At 37.2% G+C, this 25,480-nt stretch overlaps 2 protein-coding genes across 12 annotated transcripts in view; one reads left to right on the forward strand and one right to left on the reverse strand.

The window, feature by feature from the left end:
- Positions 1-8,368: 8,368 nt before the first annotated feature.
- Positions 8,369-11,843, forward strand: LOC106490129 (general transcription factor IIE subunit 1-like). The gene is made up of 4 exons (XM_013949473.2): positions 8,369-8,840; positions 10,046-10,247; positions 10,770-10,996; positions 11,399-11,843. The coding sequence occupies exons 1-4, from the start codon at positions 8,393-8,395 to the stop codon at positions 11,791-11,793; spliced, it is 1,272 nt and encodes a 423-aa protein (XP_013804927.1). The 5' UTR covers positions 8,369-8,392; the 3' UTR covers positions 11,794-11,843.
- Positions 11,844-16,024: 4,181 nt separating this feature from the next.
- PCM1 (pericentriolar material 1) overlaps positions 16,025-25,480 on the reverse strand; it is a 43,641-nt gene continuing 34,185 nt past the window's right edge. For 8 of the 11 annotated variants that reach the window (XM_067297998.1, XM_067298004.1, XM_067298008.1 and 5 more), the window contains 9 exons: positions 24,926-25,123; positions 23,098-23,157; positions 21,442-21,580; positions 20,492-20,640; positions 19,417-19,486; positions 18,177-18,427; positions 17,867-17,959; positions 17,624-17,747; positions 16,025-16,360 (listed from right to left, as the gene is read on the reverse strand). In XM_067297998.1, coding sequence (XP_067154099.1) covers positions 16,335-16,360; positions 17,624-17,747; positions 17,867-17,959; positions 18,177-18,427; positions 19,417-19,486; positions 20,492-20,640; positions 21,442-21,580; positions 23,098-23,157; positions 24,926-25,123 — 1,110 coding nt within the window. In that variant the 3' untranslated portion in view covers positions 16,025-16,334. The remainder of the gene's footprint in view (positions 16,361-17,623; positions 17,748-17,866; positions 17,960-18,176; positions 18,428-19,416; positions 19,487-20,491; positions 20,641-21,441; positions 21,581-23,097; positions 23,158-24,925; positions 25,124-25,480) is intronic. The other 3 variants (XM_067298002.1, XM_067298000.1, XM_067298007.1) reach the window with 1 other exon arrangement.

Raw genomic sequence — 25,480 nt, forward strand, 5'->3', positions numbered from 1 at the left:
GGAAGCAAAGCTCCAGAGCAATGCCTGCAGATGCCCTAGAAATTATCTGCAAGGAAAGCTGTAAGATTAAATAGACACGAGTTGGAGACAGCAGGCACGGCGGAGAGTGGACTGAGGGAGCAGCAAAGAGCTTGAGGAAGGCACCAGGGTTAACAGCAAAATACTCCTCCTTCCCAGCACACCTTCTCACAGCCAACTTTCTGGGCTATCAGTGGAAGGAGAAAGAAACAAATCCAAACAGCATTCTCGAAAGCTTGGATGTCACCTTAGTGGTAATAGCAGGCAAATTACCTGCTTATGCTTATTCAGGGATCATCAGCTGGTCTCTGTCCCGGCCTCCTATTTTGGAGGGCCAGAAATGGTGGTGAGAAGCAACAACAAAGCTCTTCCAAGTAGCTAAACCTCTCATCCTTAGCACCAGAAGAACAAGATGAGCCAGAAGGAATAAGGCTTAATCAAAGCAGAGGCAGAAACCACAGAAACACAATTTGCCTTGAAAAAAAATCTCCAGATATTTATGCATTATATAGGAAGCTGCCTTTGACTGCTGAACAGCCTAGTAATGCAACATGCAAACTGGCCAAAAACTGCGATCAAGAAGCAAATAGGTCGTGTAGTTGTTCCCTGTAAGTCTGCCTGCCAGTTTTTCAGAGCAGCATAACTTTGAGTATCAAAGATTTTTAAGGTCTTTGTTAGCTTAGCCTGCTCCCACACTCTACTTAGAAGAGAGGACAATACTTATAAAGGGGTTAGTCTGTTTTATATACTAACATTGAGCAATTTACTCACTGAGAACATAAACTGATTTTCTGTACTACAGTGAATCAGCTCTGAATTATATTAATTGTATATGGGACAACTTCTCTTGGTCTAATTTGTTTTGCAAAATATGTTCTCCCAGCTCAAGGGTTATCCATGAGGAATAGAAGAATGTCAGTAGTGAGGCTGTCCCTGTTGGGTATTACCTGTTTACAATAACTCCAGTCAGTAGGCTTGCTCAGTGTTTCCCACTATTAGAATCTTCGTTTTCTTTTAACCTTGCTAAACTTTCTCCATTAGGCAGACACCCAACACAAAAAAAAAGTTATCCCTAGACTTTTCCCTCTTATATTTCAGTGAAAATGGTTCATCTCTTTGAGAAAGATAGAAAGAAAAATAAATTTTAACCTATAGTAAAACAAATTAAGAGATAATAAAGACTGTGTTGTGGCAAAGTGCTGAAATGCCATCATTTTTTAAATTGTAAATTTAGTTCTAGTAGCTGGAGTTGTCAGGATTAAGCATAGCTTTTTCTCAGGCTACACCCACCATCTGAATTTGGTCTCTATTTATGAAACCTTGAGTAGTTTCATATAAGGCACATCAACTTAGTTCCCCAAATGCTGTATCTGCATTCTGGCAAGAAGCATACATCCGCGGAGAGCTGGAAACTAATTCTCTTACAATACCCATAGCGAACTCCAGAAAGTGTGTGTGCCGTCTGTATGAACCAGATGGGAGAAAGAAACAGAAGCAGCTGGGATGGAGAGAGGAAAACAGAAAAAGAGGCAGAAGTAGGAGCCAGGTGGAGATATCAGAGGAGAGAGGAGTAAAACAGAATAGAAAGACAGTAGAGAGTGGCAGGCTGTGAAGATGTAATGACTACAGTACATTCTTCTACTGACTCCATTACTCCCAAAACTAAGCTTTTCTTTGCTGTCATCTGAAACCCCAGCCAAAACACGTCTCTCCTCCTGTGTGGCTAGTAACTGCTGTTACCACATTTTTCAATTATTTATATGCTAGAAGACAATAGATTTTAAATTGACACCTCTAAGAAAAAAATATTAAAATTTAAAAAGATATTATCCCAAGCAACCACTCTTTAAATTTAAAAATGAAGTTACATTAAAACAATACTAAGGCTAACCATCCAGGAGTCAAACGTACCAGCATGGCAGCCACTCATTCCCCATCCTTTTTGAATGGGCTACAGTCTCACTGCATGTTCCCAAGCTTCCTTTTACAGAAATCCCTTGGTTCATTCGCTGCACAGCACAGGCTGTGTTCTTGTGATGAATGAGGATGGCATAACAAAGGAGAAAGACTGCTGCTTTATTTCAGTTTTCAAGGCAATAAATGAGATAAGGCTTTACAAGAGAAAGGAAGGTGTTGTAGACCAGACAGGTAAGTACCAATCGGGAGAACTGAATTCTCTCCCTATTTCTGCCGGTGCTACAAAGGCAACCCAACAGGTTGTGTTGTTTGGTGAGGACCCAATCTGTGACCCCATCCCAATGGTCACATTTTGGAAGTACCAATCAATCACAGCCACAATTAATGACCGAGGGAGCTATGCTTCAATCACACAGAGTGCTAAGATCCATCCTGAGTGTTTGCCTCTCTCAGTTCAAGCTCTCAAAATTATCCATCAGTCTTGGTTTCAAATTCTGTACCTCAGAGCTCCATACGGAAAATAGGCACGATATCCTTTCTCTTTCTGAATACTGTTAAGACTAGAGCATAAACTAATCTGAAAACATAGGTCCAAAGCCCCCAAAGTTGATTTAGTCGGATGCCAGCATGTCCTCAAGGATCATGGAATTAGGCAATACAGGGAGAACAACATAGAAAAATGATAAGGAAATGAATCACCTCAGCACAAGGTTTGGATGGTTCACAAAATAAATTGGGCTCAGGGCCACACACTGAGTGATGAAAATTAACAGCCTGCATGTTGAGTGAGGCAGAGACTTTGTGAAAGGGACAGCCTGGGGGAAAAGGAGATGGGATCATGTAATTAAGAACCCTTGTGTACAAAGGAGCAAGTGCTATATGGGCATTTAACCTTAATCCTGGCCTTTTCTCATTTTGGGGTGCCTAGATTGTTTTTTAAAGTGAGGGAGAGCTGGATATAAGTTGGTATGGAGAATATGGAATATAGCTTTTGTGCGCCTTTCAGGAGAAATGCAGAACAGCAGGGGCTGGGCAAAGGGAGGACAAAAAGCAACTTATGACAGCTCACATCCTCTCAAGATACACATCACACCCTCTCAAGAGGCCATTTACACCAACCTCTGCTCTGCCAACACTCAGGTAAAACATACCATATTTACTCTGTGAAGATTTTGATCATACTGTTGCTTTCCAGAGCAGTGACCCATTTATTTTCTCATTCGACCTCTGATCTGACTCCCTTTATTTATTTCTCCGATCTGGGACTGCTCAGTAGACTACCTGCCTCCTTCTCCTCAAGCAGTTTGCAAGTGCAGCACAATGTCTGTGCCATTCCAGATAAACACTCCAGCTGTCCAAACAGCTTTGAAATGAAGCCAGTAAATTGCTTTCCCTTTCCCCACCTCAAGCTCCTGCCTTCAGTGGTGTTTTTGTTGCACAACACTGCAGCAACACAAGGGCAAGAATTGCATTTCCCACGGCACTCGGTGCCAGGGCTACACGCAGGCAGAAATGCCTACTCAAACCATGCTTTATTTTTCTCTGCTCACAATTTTCACTCCTGCGCTGAGCGTGCAGGATTAAGCCCGCAGCCGGCACAGCGTGAGCTCACGCCGAATCGCCTCCCGGCGGCCACCCAAGCAGGCACCGGGTTGAGTGGTGCCTCTGCTGTTGAGATTAACCTCCACGATGCCCACGATAACTGTCCTCACCGAGCAGCCCCTGTTATTAGCCACAGGTTGCTCCGACGCATGCCGTTTCCTGTTACAGAAAGCAGTGTTACCAACCAGACCATCATACCACTTAATTTAGAAAGGTATTTCATGTTTTTTTGTCATGTATTTCCACACACCCCCCACAGGACTGTCATATGACTAACAGCTCTGAGGTTACATGACACTTTGCCTATTCAAAACACATAAGGAAATCCACAGGTATTATTCATTGTAAACATTTCCCACAGACTAAAACCAACAGGTACCAGTAAGTACCTTGCTCCTTTGCATGTTCTAGTGTAACACAATAACAAAGGAGTATACTCAAGAACCACTATATGGAATAAACTCTATCTACTTAATTTTACCCACATGAGATTTTAAATCTGCAGCTGAATTTTTGCAATTTGTCTATACCAATTGTATTTCTCAGTTGTATGTGTCCACCAGACAATTTCTTATTTAATGGAATGAGAAAGGGTAGTAGCAGTATTTTCTTCAGCATAAGGCATGAAACAGATCCCTGCTATCATAAATTACAGGCAAAAGCAGAGCTAACCTCAAATCTGCTATTTTTATAGAGTCATCTGTTCCTGCAGTTTCTAAACTGCAGTCTCCTACTGGTCCAAACCTTTGAAGTATTTTGAGACCTAAATTCTTGCTACAGCTAATAAAATCTGAGTTTCTATTTCTGGTATTGAGTATTCCTCAGAGGCACTACCCTTCTTGTAGTGAGGTTTTCATACTCTACTCCCACAATTTGTTCAATGCAGACAAATTCCCACACCTTTGGGGATATCCATGGACAGAGAGGCCCCATATGCTGGGCAAACTGGAAAATCTCAATTCCAATAAAGAACAACAATAGCAAAAGCACAAGGTTTGTTACAACACCTACCAAGAACATTTAAGTCACATCTACAAAATCCATACCCCTAACCACCACTGCTCACATCTAAGAAAATATATGGAAAACACACATGTATTTGAGGAGTAATATGATGACTGTAATACTAATAAAATTAAGCATTTTAATCCTGGACTGTACAGTGTTCTGTAGCCTTATTTTGACATTGTTTATAAACTCAAATGTCTCATCTATAAAAGGAAATAAGAGCATTCATAACTTTATATTCAAGAGAAATATAGTGAAGAATTGCTGTTAGCAATTTCAGCCCTTTGAAGACCTAAATCACCTAAAAAGATTAACAAGCAGAAGTGTAAAAATTAGTAAAGAAAGACATTAATTTTATTTTCTTTTCTGCAAGATGTTCAAGTTTCCAAGTTTGCTCGGTTATGAAAACTTCTAAGCACTAATTATGTAAATTATCATCTAAGCTAAATTTTTGTTTTGCAATCAGAAAGTTAATTATGATATTTCTGCCCTTCTAAAGTCACTAACCACCAATTGCAGTCACTTAAAATTTCAGTCCTTGTCTGTTTTAGGTGTATTCAATTGAGCAACAAGATTTGTAGCTTTATTATGATGCAATGTGTATACGGCTGAATTCATTCAGTTGCTAATGAATGGGATTTAATTGGGACTCACTTGCTCCAGCTGGGTGTTAATTAGGGCTTATCACAGATAGGTCTAGGAAAAGGCTGGGAAATACTTAAGCTTTTTGTGCAATTACTTCAAGATCTTAGGAAAGGAGTGATTCTTCTACAATATCAACCTGAAGTTTTCTGCATATGCAAGGGAGGTAATGATAAGGTTTTTAACTTAATTGCAAGTGATGTGATTATTTTAATATCTACTTTTAGAAATTCTTCCATTTTAGTGCTTTTAATGTATAAGAGCTGATCAAAATATAGCAAGGCACCTAGTTTGTCTTTTCAGGTAGGATGTTAATTAAGCAGCTGACTCCAGAAAACCTTGCAGAACTTGCTCTATACAATGCCTGTTTATTTGAAATTCTGCTTTTGTTAGTTTACTACGAATGTGACAAACAACTCTGCGTAGGCTTCCCAAAACAAAGAGATGGTCCAAAAGGTAGTTCCCACCTCTGTTTAGGGAGAAGTTGAAGGGCTGCATTCTTTCTCCTTAATAAAGATTATAGTGGCTTCCATGTTAACTATAAACAGAAGGGCCTCTCTTGCATTTAAGTTACTGAATAATCTTAAAGATAACCAATGTGTTAAAAATACAGCTCCTACCCTAATAAAAGCAAGTACTTTAAAAGCAGCTAAAGATGGAAGCTGGACCATGATTTGTAAAATATCTTGTCAATACTATTAATTGAGGAAAAATAAATCCACAGGAGCAGCAAAATACCTTTCTCCTTAATAGAAACTGCAGCTCAGCTCTGGAGCAGATTCCTGCTTAAAGCCACTTTGTCTCTGCAGGGAGCAGTTGCTGCTGCTACTTCTTCCTTCTCTTCCTCCTCTTGATAATGGTGGCCTCAAAGTTCCTCTTAAAGGAGAACTGCTGCCTGTGAACTGAAAACTACATAACAGCTTTCAAAGATCTGCAGTTCTCCTGAACTGCAAGAGTACTACAGATCATACTCTTCAGACTCAGTGATTGTAAAACTGGGAGATTTAAAGTGGAATGGAGAAATGCAACCTCAGATATACTGAAACACTGTAGAGAATGCCTTTTCTTCTTACTTTTGTTTGAAATAATAGTTTTTACTATAGAATACATATGCTCTCTTGTAACTTAAAGTAGCACTCCTTGATGGGTTTGTTTTTCATGCATGCTCTCTAGTCAGGGTAAATTCAGCCATTTTTAGTAAAAGAAAGCCATTTCCTTCTACATTCAATCAAAGCTCTGTTTATCTAAGTTTCTACTGCAAATGGCCTGTGGGTCTTGTGGATTTGTTTTCTTGAAATGGAAAAAAGCTTTCCACTCTACTCTCAGGATATATTCACAACATTTACACTACCTGGGGAGTGTTGTTTCCCCCCTCCCTTTCCTTTTTACTGACTAGTTTACATGGTTATAAGACTGACCTGAGAAAAGCTTTTAACATCAAGGTGTTTGGAAGCACTTCAGTGCAATCCAAACTTCCAGTGTTTCAGAAGTACTGCTTGCTTTAGAGATGCAAGTACCTAATACAAACCTGAGATAAGGAGTCATCCAGAGAATACATAGGCCAACAGCCTATTCCAGTGCTCCCCCACCCTTCCTGTGGGAAATTTAGGATTGGGTTTCTCTGTGCACCAGGGCTCTGGTCCTACTGCAGCTGAGGCTACTCCAGGAGCAAGGCCAGCCACAGCCTCCCCTAGAGTGATGAAGCATTTGGTGTGTCCTTGTTCAGTGCTTGCTGCTCTTCCTTGACTTCAGCTCTCTGCCAGGATTACCAGAGCATGCAGGACACCCCGTCCCTCTCCCATCAAAGGGGGTACAGTTTCCCTCTCTTAGGCCCTGCCAAGATCTCCCCCAAATGGTAATACGGTGCTATTACCTTCTCAGTTTCTAGCTGTCTTCTTTAGCCCCAGACCAGCAAGCTTATGTTTGGTTTAGGTAACCAAAAGATAGTGCTTCCCCTGTCAGGTGCAAATGTACTTACAGATTAACTACGGTGCTGCTGCAAAATACTTTTTGTCTGTTTTAACTGGGACTTCTCTTGAAGGTCACCTGGAAGCTCCATGTAGCAACGAAATACAAGTGGCAGGCTGTAAGCAAGGTGCCCCTCAGCAGTGGATGCCAATACCAGTGGTGCTAATGCAACTGTGCCATAAAATGCCTTCCTGCTACCCACCCGCTTTCTCATCTGGTGGCTCCACCATCACCACTGGGCTGTCCTCATCCCTAACATTGCATAGCACACTGCAAAGCAATCTGGTTAGAGCCTGTGGTGTCAAATATCACTGCAGGAAATTACAGCAAGTGAATTGGGATGCAGCTTCTCTGAAACTTATCTAAGAAATTATTTCTTCTCCTTCCACTCCTTACTAATAAGGAGCAGTAATGACAGTTGAGTTAGGGTAGAATAATTACATTCCAGTTAATGGGCTTAGAAACTGGTTAGAGTCAAAGGCCCTATTTCTAGAAGGTAGAAGGGTGCCAAAGAGCAAAAAGTTCTGCTACAAATGTTCCCTGGTGATTTTGTGTGGTGGAATGAGCAGGCTCAGCCCCAGATGTACTGTGCTGAGTGAGGACAATGTCAGACAAGATGCAGCATCCTGTGCTCTGACAGTTGGACCTTTGTCTGACCACAGCAACCAGTAGAAAAAAACCAAACAGCAAGCCAAGAGGTACTCAAATACCTCTTGTGACTTTGCTGCAAAAGGAAAGTTTCCTCTACTTCATTGTTTGTGAATTAACCTAAAGATTTTGTGCTTCATTTATGCCCTGTGCTGTAATTTCTAGTTCATGTAGTGTTTACTTCAGATCTTACTTGGCTGGTTGTGAAAGAAAACAGCTAATTTGGGTAGACCTTGACATGAAAGTTAACTACACTGCCTTCAGTAAAGAGGAACATTATGAACTTGTCCTAACCCAATCTTCCTCAATAATTTCTGTGGGTCTTTATACAAGAGGGCTTCAACATTTCAGATATAATCATTATACCTGAAGATCAGGTAACTTTTGATATCTGCATATTCCACCCCATTCCCAGGTGCAGATTAAGGATTTAATATTAATCTGTTCAGTGAGGATTATTACAGAAGAGCAGCAAAGTAAACAAGCTGCTTTATATAAACCTTTGAGCTCTAAGAAAGACTCATCGCAGCCTGCCTCCATTTTGTATGTGGTACTAATACTTCTCTTTCTGACAGCATTTCAGCTCCTGATGGAAGAACAAAACATTATTACTGAGGTCCCAGCAGCCTTAAAGCGTCTAGCCAAATATATGGTGCGTGGTTTCTATGGAATAGAGTACTCGCTGGCCCTTGATGCACTTATCCGCTACCCCTGTGTCAAAGAAGATGACTTGTTACAGTTGCTCAAGTATGAACGTAAGCAATTGCGTACCATCCTCAACACACTCAAAGCAGACAAATTTGTCAAGTTGCGTATGCGAGTTGAAACAGGGCCTAATGGGAAGAGCACAAGGCACAATTACTATTACATTAATTACAAGGTGCTGGTGGATGTGGTAAAATACAAACTGGATCATATACGCCGGAAGATAGAAGCAGATGAGCGGGATTCAACTACCAGGTCATCTTTTAAATGCCCATCTTGCTCCAGCACTTACACAGACCTGGAAGTCAACCAGCTGTTTGATGTATTTACAGGTATGCTTGGTTATATTTGCTTACTTTCTCTTATCTTGAAGAATAACTTGGACAGCATGGAGGTGGTTCCTGTGCAAACTTTGTAATGAAAGCATGTTTGTTAGGATATACCTCTTGTTTGCTGGTGGGACAAGGGCATGGACCAGGATAAGAAGCTGGGAGGCAAGGGTAAGAGAAAAAAGCCGTGTTTGTAGAACAGGCTGAGCAAGAGGAGGCATAATCTGGAATTTAAGAGTTGAGACTGAGGTCAAGATTCAGATTAGATTAGAGATTAAGGTTGAGATTCAGATCCTGGCCTCAGCTTTGCTACAAACAAGCCACTAACCTGGGGTAAGATTACTTACCAAGTCCTGTGTGTTCCATTTCCTCATATGGAAATGAGAATACACTACTCATTTTACTCTCATGTTTTGAATTTGTTAGTTAATCCATATCTATCTTCAACTCTTCTGATGGAAGATATGATGAAGCTTTAATAAAACTCTGCACCCACCTACTGTAATAAAAATAATGCAACTCAGCAGCAGAGGAGTGGTTTCTGTCACTCCTGTACTAATCTGGAAACACAAAAGTTCTGACACCTCCCAAGGCCACACAACAAATCCATAGCAGAGATGACACCAGAACTCAGGAGTTTCTCTTCCTGAAGACTGGAGTAACTAAATACAGAGTATGGTATAAAAATGAGTTAGAATGACATCACACATCTGCAATATATTATTCTAAGTGCAGTTACTATGTTAATGCATGGATCATGATATCTGGAAAGGATGTCAAAGCCAGGAAGAACGAACAATACTTTATATGATAATCTTGAAACTGCAAGGTGAAGCTATTGAACTGTCAAGTCAGAAAAAAACATCCCTCTATATTTAATAACTTTTTCTAGTAAAACACATGCTTTAAAACTCTTCCCTTGAGACACAAATGTAGGCTTTACTATAGGCTTTGACTCTAAATGAGTCTTTTCGAACTTCAAAAGAATCACTAACAGATGCTATCTATGCTTGCAAATGTCTTCTCTTTTCTTACGCTTGCCTTCAATTAACATGAGTTCCTTTGAATGATGTGAACAAATGGATGTTGAGCCTAGAGAAGTCGGTTAGAACTTGTTGATAATTGTCCAGGCTGTGGATTTCTTGACAAGTTATTGCTAAGCTTTTCCTTCCCTTACATGGGAATTTCCAATTTGGATAATGTTGCAGAGACTTTCCGCTGCACTTACTGCAACACTGAAGTAGAGGAGGATGCCTCAGCACTTCCCAAACGAGATGCTCAAACTTTGCTAGCAAGATTCAATGAGCAGATTGAACCTATCTTTCTGCTATTGCGTGAGACTGAAGATATTGTTCTGCCGTATGAGTTGCTGGAGCCCCAGCCTACAGAAATCCCAGAATTATCAGAAAGGTATAAATGCAACTCCAGAACTCTTGATCAATACAACTCCCACCCCCCCCCCCCAAAACTTTCCAGTTGTAAAATCTTTGTTAAAGACCTAATTTACAGCCCACTTTCTTTTTTGTTCTATACTGCCTAGTGTATAAGAATGCAAGCTGCTTAATGAAGATGCTTGTATTATGGCATTTTAAATTACTGGTTTGCACTTAGGATTTTATTTTTGCTACCTGTTCTGTTTCAAGGAGTGTGTAGTTCTCCAGACTTCTGCTCCTTTGGCTAATATTGTTCACAGGCTTTCCTGTGAGAAAATGTTACTCAGTCAGCATGCTTCACCCAGGGATGCACTACAGAAGAGAATGTGCAACAACTAATGGTTCAGGATCACTGGTCTCTGTGATAATGGAGACAGGGAAAATAATTGTTTTAATATGCAGAAGTTGTTAAATTTAGGCAGCTGACCAAACATACTTGTTTGTTTGTTTGACTGAGGCTTGTATTTAATCTCTCCAAAATGGGTAACATTTCCTTCAGCTTTGATCCTAAGGTATGTTCAAGGATGCTGGAATCTAGCACCCGACCTGAAAAATGGGCCAACAAAAGTTCCTCCTTTGGCAATATGTACATCCAAAATCTAGTTATTGATGTCCAAGACTCTGAGCCCAAGAAGAAAACAAGAGAAAAAGTAACTAAAGAACAACCTATCTGGATGTCTCAGAGTACTGTGGAAGGAGCAACAGCAGCCACCAACAATACTGCTGGTAAGTTTTAGAGGCAAATACATTTCAGTATGAAATGGTAGTGGGCTTGGCTTAGAATACACAGTTACTCTTCAGTTCTGCACTAGTGACTGTCAAACCTTAGTGTTTCTGAAAACTAGCCTTTAGACTAGTATACTATTAGGTATACTAGGTAGTATTCCTAAAGCTGCAGTCTAGGCCCCATGTTCTGAAAAGGTCTCATTCTGACAGTATGTTAAAGTAACACCTATGTTACTACAAAATTCTCAAAAATGCAGGCAATTTAAGAGAATTCTAAAGTGTGGGTAAACAAGATGCAGAGTAGAAAAATCCTCTTATTTGTGTTATGGAGGATGGCTGCGGTTAACATAGTTAATGATGTGGTTACTATCAATACCTCTAACATTTGATATTCTGTATTAGGAGTACATACTTTTGAAGAAATTGAAGAAAGTGGTAAAGAAACTGTCACCGATAGTGAAATCATCAAGACTCTTCTGATCCATGAATCCAAGTCATCTTCTGGCACTGAGCCTGCTCCCCTTGTCAAAAGCAAGCTACCTGAATCAGAAAGTGACACTAGTGAATCTGAGGAAGATGCCAAGCAATCAAGAACAGAAGTAATGAAAGTAGATGGCAGCAACTTTGAACAAGAGGAGGAACAGGAAACACTAGATCCCATTTTAATGGTAGCTGGCCAGCCTCACTCATATGGTGAAGTTAATGAAAATCCAGAGCTTGTGTTTCTCATGACAAATGAAGAGAGAGAAGCTTACATTAAAGTAGGACAAGAAATGTTCCAGTCTGTCTTTGAATAAATACCATTACACTGAATATGCAAGCTTGTATAGAATAGGTGACACTTCCTTGTGAGATAGTTTAATTTTTTCTTATTTAACTTCTGTTCTTTAAAAATTATCAGTGAAGAATTAATTCTTGTTTGTACTCTTTGCTGTTGTGCAAGATAGCAAAACTGAGTTTTACCCATAGCTGGTAACTAGGTCGCTTTTGCTGCAGTGCTACTGTTTTGAACTGTAAAGTTACTGTGGATTTTCTGTTGTGTGAATGCTGTAATTAGTTTTGAGGCACAAATCATTCCATGACTATAATGAGAAAACAATCCAATAAAATAAAGCTTCCAAAGCAATGTCACAAGCTAGTTTTAAGAAATCAGCTACTCTACCTTCCTCCCAGAAGTAGCAATTTTTTCTGGTAGCATAAATGAGTTTACTCCTAATATAATTTGGATTCATTCTGTACCAATACATTCTTACTACTGTATGGTGAAAATAGAAACACCTCTCTGAAAACAGACAGGTGTTATACATGAATTTCCCTCTAAAAGAAGAGCTCTTAATAAAATTACATTAGCTATAGAAGAGTATCAGCTTTGGCAGCTTAATTTTCACCTTAGAAATTCATTATCCAAGTTCTTCTTACTTATTACTTTGCATATAACTGTTCTAAAGTGATGAACTGAACTGTGCAAATGAAATTCAGTCTTGAATGGTTGCAGAAAAGTATCTATTTCTACTTCAGTGTTTTTTTTTTCTTCTTCCCAATATTGAAGGCTTCAGAGCAGGTGTGATGTATAAGAAAGTCTTGTACAACTACTTAGTCACCCAAACAGGTAGTGCTTCCCACAGCTGCTTTAGTATGTGCATATTGGACAGCCTACTCTTCACTCTGGACCAGACAGGTTAGAAAGCAAGCAATTTATCAGGCACAAAACCATGCTTAGGACCTTGCATCTCATATCAGATGAGCTCAAGTATTAAGCCAGCTTCATGGACATTCTCTTATATTGGTATGTATTTGATAAGTTGTTCAGTCATATGCTCTCCTGTGATCATTTTAAGCAAAACCCTACCACTGCTGAAAATATTCTAGTTGAAGCTACCCTGGCTGTAAAATTTAAACCAAACTCTACATGAGTAGAAGGACTGGCATAACTATAACATATATAGCACAACTTCCTTAGCAAATCCACTATTTGAGCATGGAATAATGAAACAGAATAGAAGATGGCATAGAGGCAAAGTGTGACCAAAGAAATAACAATGGCAGATGGATCAGCACAGAGAGATCAAGTTAAGCAGATTCTTAGTGTCAGAGGTGTAAGAAGGTCAGAAAAAACTATCTAACTTGCCATGGAGTACTATTCCCAGTATGGAAAAGTTTTCATGAAAAGCAGGTAAGCCTGTTTGTTTGAAAATAGTGAATGTTGATTCTCCTATTCATATGCCTCTCACTACTTACTAAATGTTGGGGCTAGCTTTAAGCATAGCCCATACATTACTACACTGGTGAATTGAACAGTGACAGAAGTAGAAAGTTTTCATGAGTTTTCCCTTCCCCCCTCACCCAAATAAAGAGGTTATTAATAAAACTAAGAAGATAGCTGAATGATATTTCTGTATGAAAATCCTGATATGATGTTTTCAAGTTCCACTATTTAATATTTCAAATGTACCTTTTGTAACTAAGATTTCCTTAAATAACAGCTCACAGAGCAGATACCAGAACAAGAAGGAAGGAAGTTTTTGTATATGACTTGTGGGATTGGTGGGTTATATAGCCTGTAATCAGTATAAAATAAAGATATAAACTTTTCATTAATGATTTGTCTGAAGTTAGTCTACCTGATTACTGTTGCCTGTTCTTCTCCCCCCATCTCTTCCTAACTTCTACAGCTGTCACTCTCTTTACCTTCAACTTCTTCCTCACTTTTAGCATCTTTACTGTTCTTAGCATCTTCAAATATAAACAATTCTTCAGTTCCATCCATGGTATTTGAAACACAGCATTTCTTAAACTCCTTAAACTCCTTAGTTGCAAACACTGTTTGGTGTTACACCAGGCTTCTTTATTCACCCTGAAGAGGTTACAGCAAGAGCGATCCTGAATAGAAAAAATTTCTCTTTCAAAGAGCTTGCTTCATCAAACACCTGCAACAGTGATATCATTCCTGCTGATGTGGCAAGATCAGTATTCATTTCTCAGATAGCATTCTGGTATTTCTCTAGTATTTCTCTAGTATTTTTCACTAGTGTTTGAATGCGTCTAGGATGAACATTCTTCTTTTCCTTAACTGCACAGCCAGTCATTTTCCAAATGATGATCAGTCAATCCTTCATTAGGTCTAAATATCCCTTCTTGATTTTGACATCTAACAGTTATTCCAGCTACCAGCTGTTTCTTGGTAATAACATTATGCTTTAAGATCACATATTACAGCATTTTCATACCATCTGCTAACACAGCCAAACATTACCATCGCACACATTTTTCATTCCTCAAAGTTATAATGGATTTTATGCATATTTCTTCAACTGTATAATTTGATCACACGTCAAAGTAAACCAGTAGTTCACCAGCACTACCCCTTTGACTCAGTGAATGTTCATAACCTTTACAGCATCCAGTCATATACTGCTGAAATGCAGTCAGTTTTTGCTTTGCCACCATCTACCTTCTGACATCAAAGTTCTTCACTGTAGGTAGGTAAAAACTGTTACAACTCATCATTCACATACACCAACTATTAGTGAACTCTTGCAAGGTAATTTTTTGTGTTACTATTTCTTGAGCTTACAGTTTAATGATGTCTCATATAAACTAGGTTTCTGTCTCAAGTATGCACAAATTCTATAGCTTACTGTTCTGCTTCATGAAAGGGTCCTCTTTTGGGTCTACTGAATCATTCTTGGTCCAAATTAGTGATTAAAAGCTTTAATTTTTTTTCCATCATCTTCACAGGTTTGCCTTTGTCCAATTGTATTTTCTCTGCCCTCCAAAGTGTTTTTTCTGCATGCAGTATCATCATGAATTTACAACTTGAATGGCAACTAGCTTGTCTTTACACCTTTAGATACAGATTTGCCCTTACAATCAGACCTCTCATCTCCAATCTGCCATTTCACAATTTACTTGTTAGACTCAGGAAGACTCATAAAACTAAAAACACACCAACCAGAAACCCTTAAAAAAAAAAAAGTTATATTCTCTGAACTATAGTGAACCACACAACCTCAAAAGCACATGAATAAACAGCAACAGTCAAAACTCTGTCATTTTATTCACACTTTGGGCTTCTTCAGGTATATCTGGCCTTCTTTATACTATTATTCAGTCCCTAGAATGCCTCTCACACCCTACAGCCATATTAGCACACTAACCCAAAAGAAAGACAATTCTGAATTTAAGATCCCAGCTTTTTAAACTACTTTGGGGGGGGGGGGGGAGATGGATCCTTGTTTTCCTGTAGGGTAAACATGGGTTCTATATTGTAGCAGATATACCGAATAATCTATTTCTAGCTCAATTCTACCACTTAGCATTTGCAACTCTGATCCCAGCAAGAATACAGAAAAGTGAAGAAAAAAGTTAATTCTATTTCAAGATTCCTAATCTAGTTTTCTACAACCCTAATTAGGCCTTTGCTATGAGTTCATTAGGTTCTGACTTTAACCAGCTTTGTTTGACTTTGTTAAACAGTAACTTTAATCATATTTTCCCATATTTCTTCCTTTCTACATGAAAACCCTTCACAAAGTCAGATACTTTGGGAGCAAATTCTAATTTTTCATTTGCAGCAATTTTAAGTGTTACATGCAAAAGGATAGTAAAATTTTAAGATAGTTTTATGCCTTTTCGGTATAAAAGAAATACAGAAAAATAGGGATGGTTTCTAAAGTCATTTACAAAAAAGGTGGATTTACTTCATTCCAATCAGCACATTTATCTGAGCAAAATTCCACAGGCAATGAACAGCAACATTTTTTACATGCCAGTAATACTTATGCTATCAGACATTGTGTAGGTAGGTACCATGTGTACAGGCTGTATTTGTAAAAGATGAAACTTCTCCCCCGCCCCCACTAAATTTCTTCTTGTCCTGCAAAAATTAGTATTTCTTTGAACTGGAGTAGCAAACAGTTAAACATTAAAAAAAATCTGCTAAAATGATAATGCTAAAGTGAGTGAATTTCCAACAATAAGTTCTGTATACTGTTTTGTAAGCCAGAGGAACATTTTTCAAAAGACAAATTTACAGACAAGTCCAAACTTTATTTAAAACTACAATTTTGAACAATTTTAAAATTACTAAACAAGTCACAATAAAAAATAAAAAAAGATTAAGACAGAAGAACAATGCAGTGAAACTGAAAAGGAGAGGACTCAGTTCCAGCTGTTTAAACTGCCACAGGCAGAAGTTAGTATAGCTATCCTAAGAGGCAGTGTGACAAAAACTAATTTACATTTTTATACACATTCAGAATTCTGGTAAGTTAGTGCTGATCTTCTATATGCATTTGTATACACAGAGTATATATATGCAGATATCTGCAGATTATTCTCATGCACTTTGAGCTCCAACAGTTTCTGTAAAAATAAGAGTATACTCATTATTGTCTAGCAGCCACAAGGCATCAAATACAGCTCTTGACCACATTCCAACTGTTTATAAGCATCCCTGAAAACACCTTGTTGAAATACTTCATCCTCACCTTTCTTTCACAAGTATTTTGAGCCATAGCTTACTTGAACAGGTACAGCCACTCCATGGGCACAGAAAAGAATATTTCATTTTAAGTATTAATTTCAGACTTTGCATGGTATGGCATTCATAGGCAGACTGGTCCCACCAGGCATCTGCATCAGTATGCACTGGTCAGATTTCTGCTAGCATAGCTATGACAAGCAGAACAGTGATGGTAAGGAAAGAAACAGAGGGGCAGATGCATCTTCCCTCACACTCTATTCTAAAAAATCGTCTGCTATCACTACACCTGCATAAAGAAAACAGTGTCTTTGTCAGCTTATATTGTTTGGGGGGTTGGCATAGCTATGCTGACAATAGTAGTAACCACTACTGTCAGAACACTCAGTTGATGCATTTATACACACTCTTGCCATACCCCTCCACCAGGGAACTCTACCTGCCTAGAAGTACAGCAGAAGCCTCTTGTACTGTAACATGTAACAATATCAACATTACATGAAAAAGAAATTATTTTCATTGACCTATATCATCATCAAGTTTTTGTAGCTGCAGAAATACTATTTCATGAAAGTGAGTGGAAATCTTTACTGCTTTAGTGCTCCACACTGAGATTTTCAATCTCATGGTATGCTTTGTATCAAAAAACTTTCAAAAATCATTTTGTCTTTTCCCCAAAGAGGTATCTTACTATTCTGAAGTCTCTTGACATTTTTTCGATTATAAACTTAAACACTGAGCAGTGTGTCAGCAAGTTACACGGAATGTTATTAAATCAGTCAGATACTAGCAACTTACGTTTGTAATATTATTAAATCCATGCTCTTGTAACAAAAAATGAAAATATTACTCCATTATACGTTCCATAGCCAATAAGTTATACCATACATTTAAAATACGTTAGTTTTTACAATTTCCATTTATTAGTCACATTCCTTCTAACAGAAATAACCAGAAGGGACACAAAAAGCAAAATCCCTTCATATCAATACATCATTTTCTAATGCAAGATAATGAAAAAGAATACTTTTTCAGCATCACTATAATTTCTTCCTTTAGTCAGAGATAAGATATTTAAACTCTAAGCCATCTTAGGATATTTTCCCAATAGGTATACATGATTTAGAAAATAAAATAATCTTTACCAGGTTCTTTCAGAGTCTGGGCATCTCCTACTAATTCTTGATCTTGAGCTACACCACCATCCAGTAATTCATCACACAAACTGCTGGTTTGGGCCTCTGTTGCCATTTTCTTCATTAGATCCGCCTTTGTAAATAGATAAAGCCAAACTCAGAATTCTAGATAACTCTTAAATTGTCTAGATAATTAAGACATTTATAGTGTGTGCTTCCAATCAACAACCCCACAAACAATAAGCAAAATACCTCTGAATACACTGTAAGTTTAAGGGGCAAGTCTTCAACTTTCACAAAGTCATCTTCATCAGATTTTTGACTTACATTTCCAGAACCAGCTTCCTGTTAATAAAATTAATGACATAAGAAAATAGCACTACTTTGGTTTATCTTCCACTCCAAAACCAGAGTTTTTGACCATTAAATAAGTACATTGAAAAACAATGCCCATATCAAATTAATAGATGAAAATTGAGCAAATCTAGAAACTAGGCATAAGACTGATATAGAAGAAAATCCATCATTTCTCTCGAATGCATCTTAACTGAAATATACGCACATATTCATTCACTAACACCGGTGACTCTGTATCAGGGCTGCCAGCCATGGAGCTTTCAGAACTTCCAGTAGATGATTTGCTTCCTACACACACTGTATCTAGCGTTTGAGTTTCATTTACTAGTAAAGATGAGCTTGATTCTTCTGTTTTCATATTTGTTATAAAGGACTCAGTGGTATTGACTGTTAAAGGTGGCGTGTTCTCCAAGACATTGAGGTAATGAGGTAAAACAGTAGCCATATCTTGTTCACCTAAAACCACAAAGTTACATTTTAATTAGGTAGAAATAATAAAAGATTTGAGCATAACCCAGAAGATTATTTTTACAAATTATGATTCAAAGTTGCAAATCAGCAATGAAAGTAAATTCAGATCAGTGAAAGTCTCTCAGATCAACTGATAGAAATACAACATCATTTGCTTGCACACAGAGTTCCACAGACTTGTAAAGTATCAGTAATTATCACAAGACACAATATCTAATTAAATGTCTGATTTGATATAGCTTAAAAACAAAAACAAACAAAAAGCCCAGCTTCTAGAATTTTATGCTTTAGTTTTAAATACAAAAACAGTAGTTGCAAGAGATAGACACAGGAAAAGAAGGTCACAACAGTTATATTGGAAGTAACATTCATACCACCTGGTAATGTTTCTGACTTTTGACAATAAATGACTTCTCCGTTCTTAATCTTTTGTGTAAGAGTTAACTCTTATACAAAACCCTAGCCAAGTTTCACAGAATAAATTCCTACATTATTAAATCATGACTAATATCCAACCCACCATCCCACTGGAAAGGTGATGGGATACAGTATTAGTCACACAAATACATCTTGATATTTTAAAGTGATTTCAATTGCCAACAAAAGGTAGTAGCGGGAGAAAGATAATAGACAAATCCAAACATCAAAACATTATAATAGTCTCAAATAAATCATCTAGCTACAATGGTGTGCAAATGGCTTCAATCACAACTGACATTCATGCTATTGTCAAGCATCAAATATATAAGATTATTTTATGTTCTTTTTAAAAGGTTTGCCATCTCTATATCAATACAGATATATTAAAATCAGATAAAGATAATTAAAACAGCCCAGTAAACTGTGGCAAGTTTGATCATCTTCCTCTTCGTTACGTGTATCACAAAGTCTGTGCAAGAAAATTCTCACAGTATGTCAACTTACGAAGAAGGGTTAATCTCTTAATTACCACGCAAATTTTAATTGGGTTTTACCTTTAACAGATTCTTGTTCAGATGACAAAGTCTCACTGTCTTTTGTCTTATTCAATTCTTGGTTAAAAGTCTATTGGGGAAGGAGAAAAGCAGTTAGAAGAAACTCTACTAATCAGTTTCACAACTCATTGTCTAGTTTACTCTCCCATTCTAGCCAGAAGTACACTGTACCCTTGTCCCATGCTTCTGTGTTAATTAGTTTGCAATAAAATTAACAAGTTCTAATGTTTATTCATTAGCTGGTGATCCATAGTTCAAAAAATTGTTAATAATGATGTGTGTGTTTTATCCAAGCACTTAATTTCATTTTCACTCTAATAATATCTAGGTAAACACTCTGATCCCATTGAAAAAAAATCTTGATTTTGCCTTAAAGCATGAAATATTCCAGTTACATCCTTGCCTAAATGTAACAAACATTTCACCACAATTCTAGGAAAAGGTATTATGTATATTAATAAAGACAAATCAAAGACAGGCTGGAATATGGAATACAAGAGTCAATGGCTTCTGCAAAAGAAAGTCCAATTAGAATTTCATATCAACAAGCACAAAGAAAGAACCAGTTAACAGTTTAAGGCTTGATTCTTGAAAGTTTATCAACTTTTCTGCTGCAGCTTTTTAACAATTTCCATCTCTGATAGCAAGTTTATAGCATTTTTTTGGGAAAAAAAAAATCTTGTAACTAAACCCCCAAGAAAATTTTTGTAAAGTATCTGTCATTCTCTATTTAGCTTTGTTTCTCTTTCAACTTTAGAGAATAGAGGTTATATCAGAAAGTTTTTAGAAACAAACAATAATTGTAGTCTAACAGAAACATTAGTTTATTAATGGTTCATTTCAGCATTAACTACACCAATAACAAATTCAGGTGGGGAATGAATAGAAGAAATTTTATTTCTAGCAGCTATTGCTTTCCTATGATTTCTTGTATCCTTCCTGTATTTTTGTTAGCCCGAAAACAGTGCAACAAGAAAAACTGCAATTTTATATACAAATATTTGTCTAAAAGGTAAGTTATGTAAAGTTATGCACTGGCTTGTTTTACTTCCTGTTTTTAAAACTTTGGTGATACCTGTTGGTTTTCAGTTGTAGTTTCACTACTGGCTTGTAGTGATGTCTGCACATCAACAGGTCCTTCTTCAAACTCTATTTCTTCATCTTCGTTCTCATCTTCTCCACTTCCATAATTAGTCAGAGCTTGCGTTTCTGCTTTCGATAAACCTGAAGTAAATCAATGTCGAAAAACCTTCAGATTAGATTTACCTATTGATGTAATTCGTTGGATTTTTGCAAGAACTCTTCCGGAGGCATGTGACAGAGTAAAAGTCAGGCTGCAAAATCCAAATCCCTTTTGGAAGAAAGCGTATCCAAGAAGTTACTGCAATGATCAGTTATGACTCTTACTTGAGAACTTTCTTGGAAAATGAAATGGTGATGACTTACTTTCAAGGATCCCTTTCTCCACATGAACCGTATTACTGTGTGGTGGAACCAACTACTACCAGTGGGGTGGTGTGAAATAGTTAAGTTATTAAACAAGTCTGTGTGAAGAACGTAAATATAAGAGAAACTAAGCCAGGAATAGTTGTTATGAGAAGACAAATAGGATAAAAAGAATTATTAAAAGTACATAAGCCTAAGTAAAAGCATATTCAAAGATCAGCGTTTAACTGAAGAACTGCACAAATTTCAGCAGCTTTCACATCAGTCGGTTCGAAGCTTGAGAAACCTAACTTAGCTGAGATAGGATATGTAACTAACAAACCATGAATCTGATCCCAGCATAACTTTCTACAGATCCACTGATTAAAGGAAAGAGCAAAAGCTCTTCTAACTGTAAGGTGTAAGCCTTAACAAGATGCTAGTAGGCACATGACTCGAAATCAGTTTTCACTGGAAAAGAATCAACTAGAAAATTTGTGAGAGTATTACACAGCTGTACTTCAAATAAGTTCTGTTATAAAATTAGTTGGTCAAAACTACAGTGAAAGTATTAAATAACAAGTTAGAAAAAGAGCTTACTTATTGACACTGGACCTCTTTCACTTTCCTCATCTTCCTCTTGATCAGAAGCATCAGATCTAATATTTTCAGGAACTTCATTACCATCATACGTTTCTGAGTCCTGTACCAGTTTAATAGTTTCAGTCTCATCCTTGTCCTAGGAAAACAAGGAATACAGTGCAATTTCTTGTTTGTTTTTCCAAAGATTAAGTTACAGCTCCTGCCTCAAAGAGTCTCCTTTGTTTCTCAAAATCGGAAGTCTACATACTAGCAGTTCATTTTTAAGGAGACATAAGGCTGAGGAACACTACAAAGCTACTCCTAGAACGGAGCATCAGAACCAATTATCAGAGATCATGCATTGTTCAGACACAACTATCAAGTACATCATAAATGAGTATTTCATTATCTGAAAAGGTTTACCTTAAGTAAAGCTAGCATCAGCATGCTAGCTTTAAAACTTCAAGCCAGATATGTCATTATCAAGAGAAACTAAGAAGCACCTGTATTATTACCTTCTAGTGATTTTATTGCCACTCCTAAATGACCTCTGATACAAATTAGGAATATTCCCAACTGCTTCTTGTAATTTCTTTGGCAATAGCTACTCAGCAGTTTCTCTGACTGATTTGCTAAACACATTGAGTGAGAAAATTCTGCTCAGTCAATATGAACCCCAAGTAAAGCCCTGAGTTTAGCTCCAGATCTTCATGCAGGACTCTTCCATACTAAAGGAACTGTAACAAGTGATATGCAGATTTGCACTTCCTTTCCTTCCAAAGGGAGCGACAGAGGCTCAAGAAGAAAGCACTGACTCGTACTATGTCCATTTAGGAAAGCATTCAACATTCTAGTTAGAACACCAGCTGTATCTTTCCCTTGGTTGGAGAAAGCTGAACAGCAAAAAAATACACCACTTTAAACACAACCCTTCCCCTTGAACACAATGATGCTTTAGTGATTTTCAAAATGAACTTGAAGAGGAAAGGAAGATATTTTAGTCCCTAACATCTAATATTCAGAACACATAGTCTTTGATGCTCAGCACCTCAACTGCCATGTGTCCCAACTCAGAATATCTGCCTTCTCTTTAAAAGAAATAAGAACTTATTCCATCACTTTAAAAAAAATAAAATATTCATAGCTAAAAGTAGTTAAGCACTAGCTCTCTTTATTTACAGAACTTACTGTCCTTACTGCTTAATTCAATGAGTCACTACATTCTCAGTGCTTCGAGCTGAGAATATAGAGGATGGCCAGAGAGCAAACCCAATAATAATAAACATATTCAGAACAAGTGTTCCACTCTGGTTACAAAACATCCAACATAAACTTTGTCGTTTTTAGATTTTTAATTAGTCCTTAAGTAAAACTCGTTCCACATTCAGGTCATCAACAGTAAGCAGAAAAGAGTCTTTAATTCAATACTATCTTTGGTGATCTGAATGTGCTTCTTGAAAGATGACAATCTATGTTTTACAAGAAATGCAAACTCAGTCTTCTCGCTGGTAGCAGCTTTGCAGTGTTAACAGGAATAAACGACAACAAAAAAATTTATAAACACTAAGAAATGGGCTGCTTACAGATACCAGATTTATATGATTAAAAAAAGCAGTAAGAATAATTGATCTGTGAAATTATTTGAGGAATAGAGACAGTTAAGCATAAACATACTTTGTCCTCATCAACATCTTCAGCAGACGAACAAACATCCACCTGGAGACCATTTTTTGCCTAGAAGAAACACAAACTGACTTCAATTCTAAACTGAAATAACTTTGAAACACTGAACCAAACTGACACTTCATGAAAGGCTGCCTGAAACACCTATTTTAACTAGAATTGCTATCTCAAAACTGCAGTAAGCTACAAGAATTTTGATACTAAGAGATCTTTACACAGATGTCTTCACAACTTTAGTGTTGCAAAATATTAAGAAAAACTGCGAGCCTTTTCTATTTAAAGAAGTCATGTTTGCATGGGCTATTTCTCCAGCCTGTGGTTGAGCCATACTAAATATATAGAATTAGATAGGCCAGCTCTGTTCAACACAAGGAGAGCTGTGTTTTTCAGTGTGGAATCCAAAACTAGTTAGCTCACTGGCCTCAAAACAGCTGCAAAATAAAGCAAGATCAGATGTGCTTGTGTCAGGGTCCCAGATCTGAAAGCTGTGAGAAGATCAAGCAGACATTTGTATGGATCTGTACAAAATAAGCAGGACCTACCAGCTCTGGCTCATCTCTGACCCTGTTGAATCTGAACTGGCCCCACTGCAACAATGCAAACGCTGACCTTGACGCCAATTCTCTCTCTTTCAAGCGATGAGATGAAGTGCCAGATCTAAGTTGGCTCCATGCATTCTCAGGGTACTGTATAAACCAATCCCTTATGAAACTGAGATCCAAGGAGCCACTTCAGATTTAACAGGAATGAAGTTAAGTCCAAGCCTGTCCAGATTCAGACTATTTCTCTGGTCTCTTTACAAGGCACTCCAGAGTCTTATCTCACACTACCCATACTACTGGTATATTTAAGTTGAGGTATCCTGAAGTTTAGCTAATGATAGACTTAAAACTACATACAGCACTTTAGTTCTGTGCCAGATGAATGAAGTTCAGAATGAAGTTGAGGTTTTTTTGGTATTTGTGTTTCAAAAAAAAAAAAAAAAAAAAAAAAAAAAAGCCGAAAAGATACTGAGGTCACACCTATAGTACACAAGAAGAAACATTCAGGTAGATACTTCATGACTGTATATGATTTAGTATTATATGAACATCTGTTTAGCATTTCTTTTTAAACTATAACTAAAAAGCCATGTTCCTAAAACACTGCAATACTGCAATTAAAGATGGTGATACAACATCTTTAATAATGTAAAGTGCTAAGACCAACCAAAAAAATGCGTTCTAAGAACAGAATATGTACTATAGTCTCAAATACTACTTAAGAGTTTATGTATTTTACACTCAAATTCTTGGAAGTCATACTTTGTACACATCCCAACCAGCCAACTCTTTAGTGACTACCTAATTAGAATGAAGTCTTATGAAAAAGATGGGTCTGACTATCTGAAAGAAGATGTAGGCACAGCTGGAGAGATTATGTACTCAGACATGGGAAAAGAATGCACTCAATATGTCAATTTAAATATTCTGACTACTCAATAGTCCCACGTATTAACACTATTTTGTCAATTGACTATTCCTTCCTATGCACCCATACAACCATTAATTATCTATAATTCTGAAATATAGACAAAAAATCTATGCAATTAGACATCTTTAAAAGTAAAGGACACCTCAACTATTGAGGAAAACTAACCAGTTCATGTTTCTACATAATCAAAATACTACGATAACACAGGTATAGCACTAACTGCTATCTGTGTATGGTGAAAAAACATGTATACAATGTATAAAATGAAGTAATTAAAAAAAATTTAAGACACATACTTAGGAAAATCAGAAAAACTAAATTTTTCAAAAAGTGTAATTAAACAAACCTCTTTCGGATTAGACTGTATCACTTCAGTTGTTTCTATTTTTCTTTTACATCTCTGTTTTACAGAAATACTGTTGTTGTCCAAGTCTTGCATCAGTTTAAAAAAAGCTAATTCATTAAATAATACTTCAGAGATCTCCACAAGAAGATCCTCCCCACAATCTTTTAATTTTCTACCAGCAAATTTTGCCAGTGAATCCTGTGAAAAGAAATAATTCTTTAGGTTTTGGAAAAGGCTCTAAAAGTTCAAAGACCAAGTACTTGTCATATTTCTAATAAATCTCAAGATTAAAGTATATAATAAACAGCAGGTTTTTTATATATTTTATATATATACACACACAGTTTAGTGTCTTAATCATACTTTAAATAGAATCTATAGTCATAAAAGAACTTAACAGATTAATGATTTAAACTCCATATTTGTACCCCAAAAAAGTAACCTGTTTTTAGTAACTTGCACAAGATGTCCACACAGACTTTCACCAGAGGTCTGCTTGAAGACAACCACAGAAGACTTCTTTAAACTTCTAGTTAAATTATTAAAAATTTACAT

This window comes from Apteryx mantelli, chromosome 5 (genome assembly GCF_036417845.1).
Source record: "Apteryx mantelli isolate bAptMan1 chromosome 5, bAptMan1.hap1, whole genome shotgun sequence".
Classification (NCBI taxonomy): domain Eukaryota; kingdom Metazoa; phylum Chordata; class Aves; order Apterygiformes; family Apterygidae; genus Apteryx; species Apteryx mantelli.

Excerpts from the sequence above, each read along its gene's own strand:
- LOC106490129 (XM_013949473.2), top strand. The coding sequence starts at position 8,393 with ATGGAAGAACAAAACATTATTACTGAGGTCCCAGCAGCCTTAAAGCGT. Across the intron at positions 8,841-10,045 it reads GCTGTTTGATGTATTTACAG|AGACTTTCCGCTGCACTTAC; the intron begins GTATGCTTGGTT and ends ATAATGTTGCAG. Across the intron at positions 10,997-11,398 it reads AGCCACCAACAATACTGCTG|GAGTACATACTTTTGAAGAA; the intron begins GTAAGTTTTAGA and ends ATTCTGTATTAG.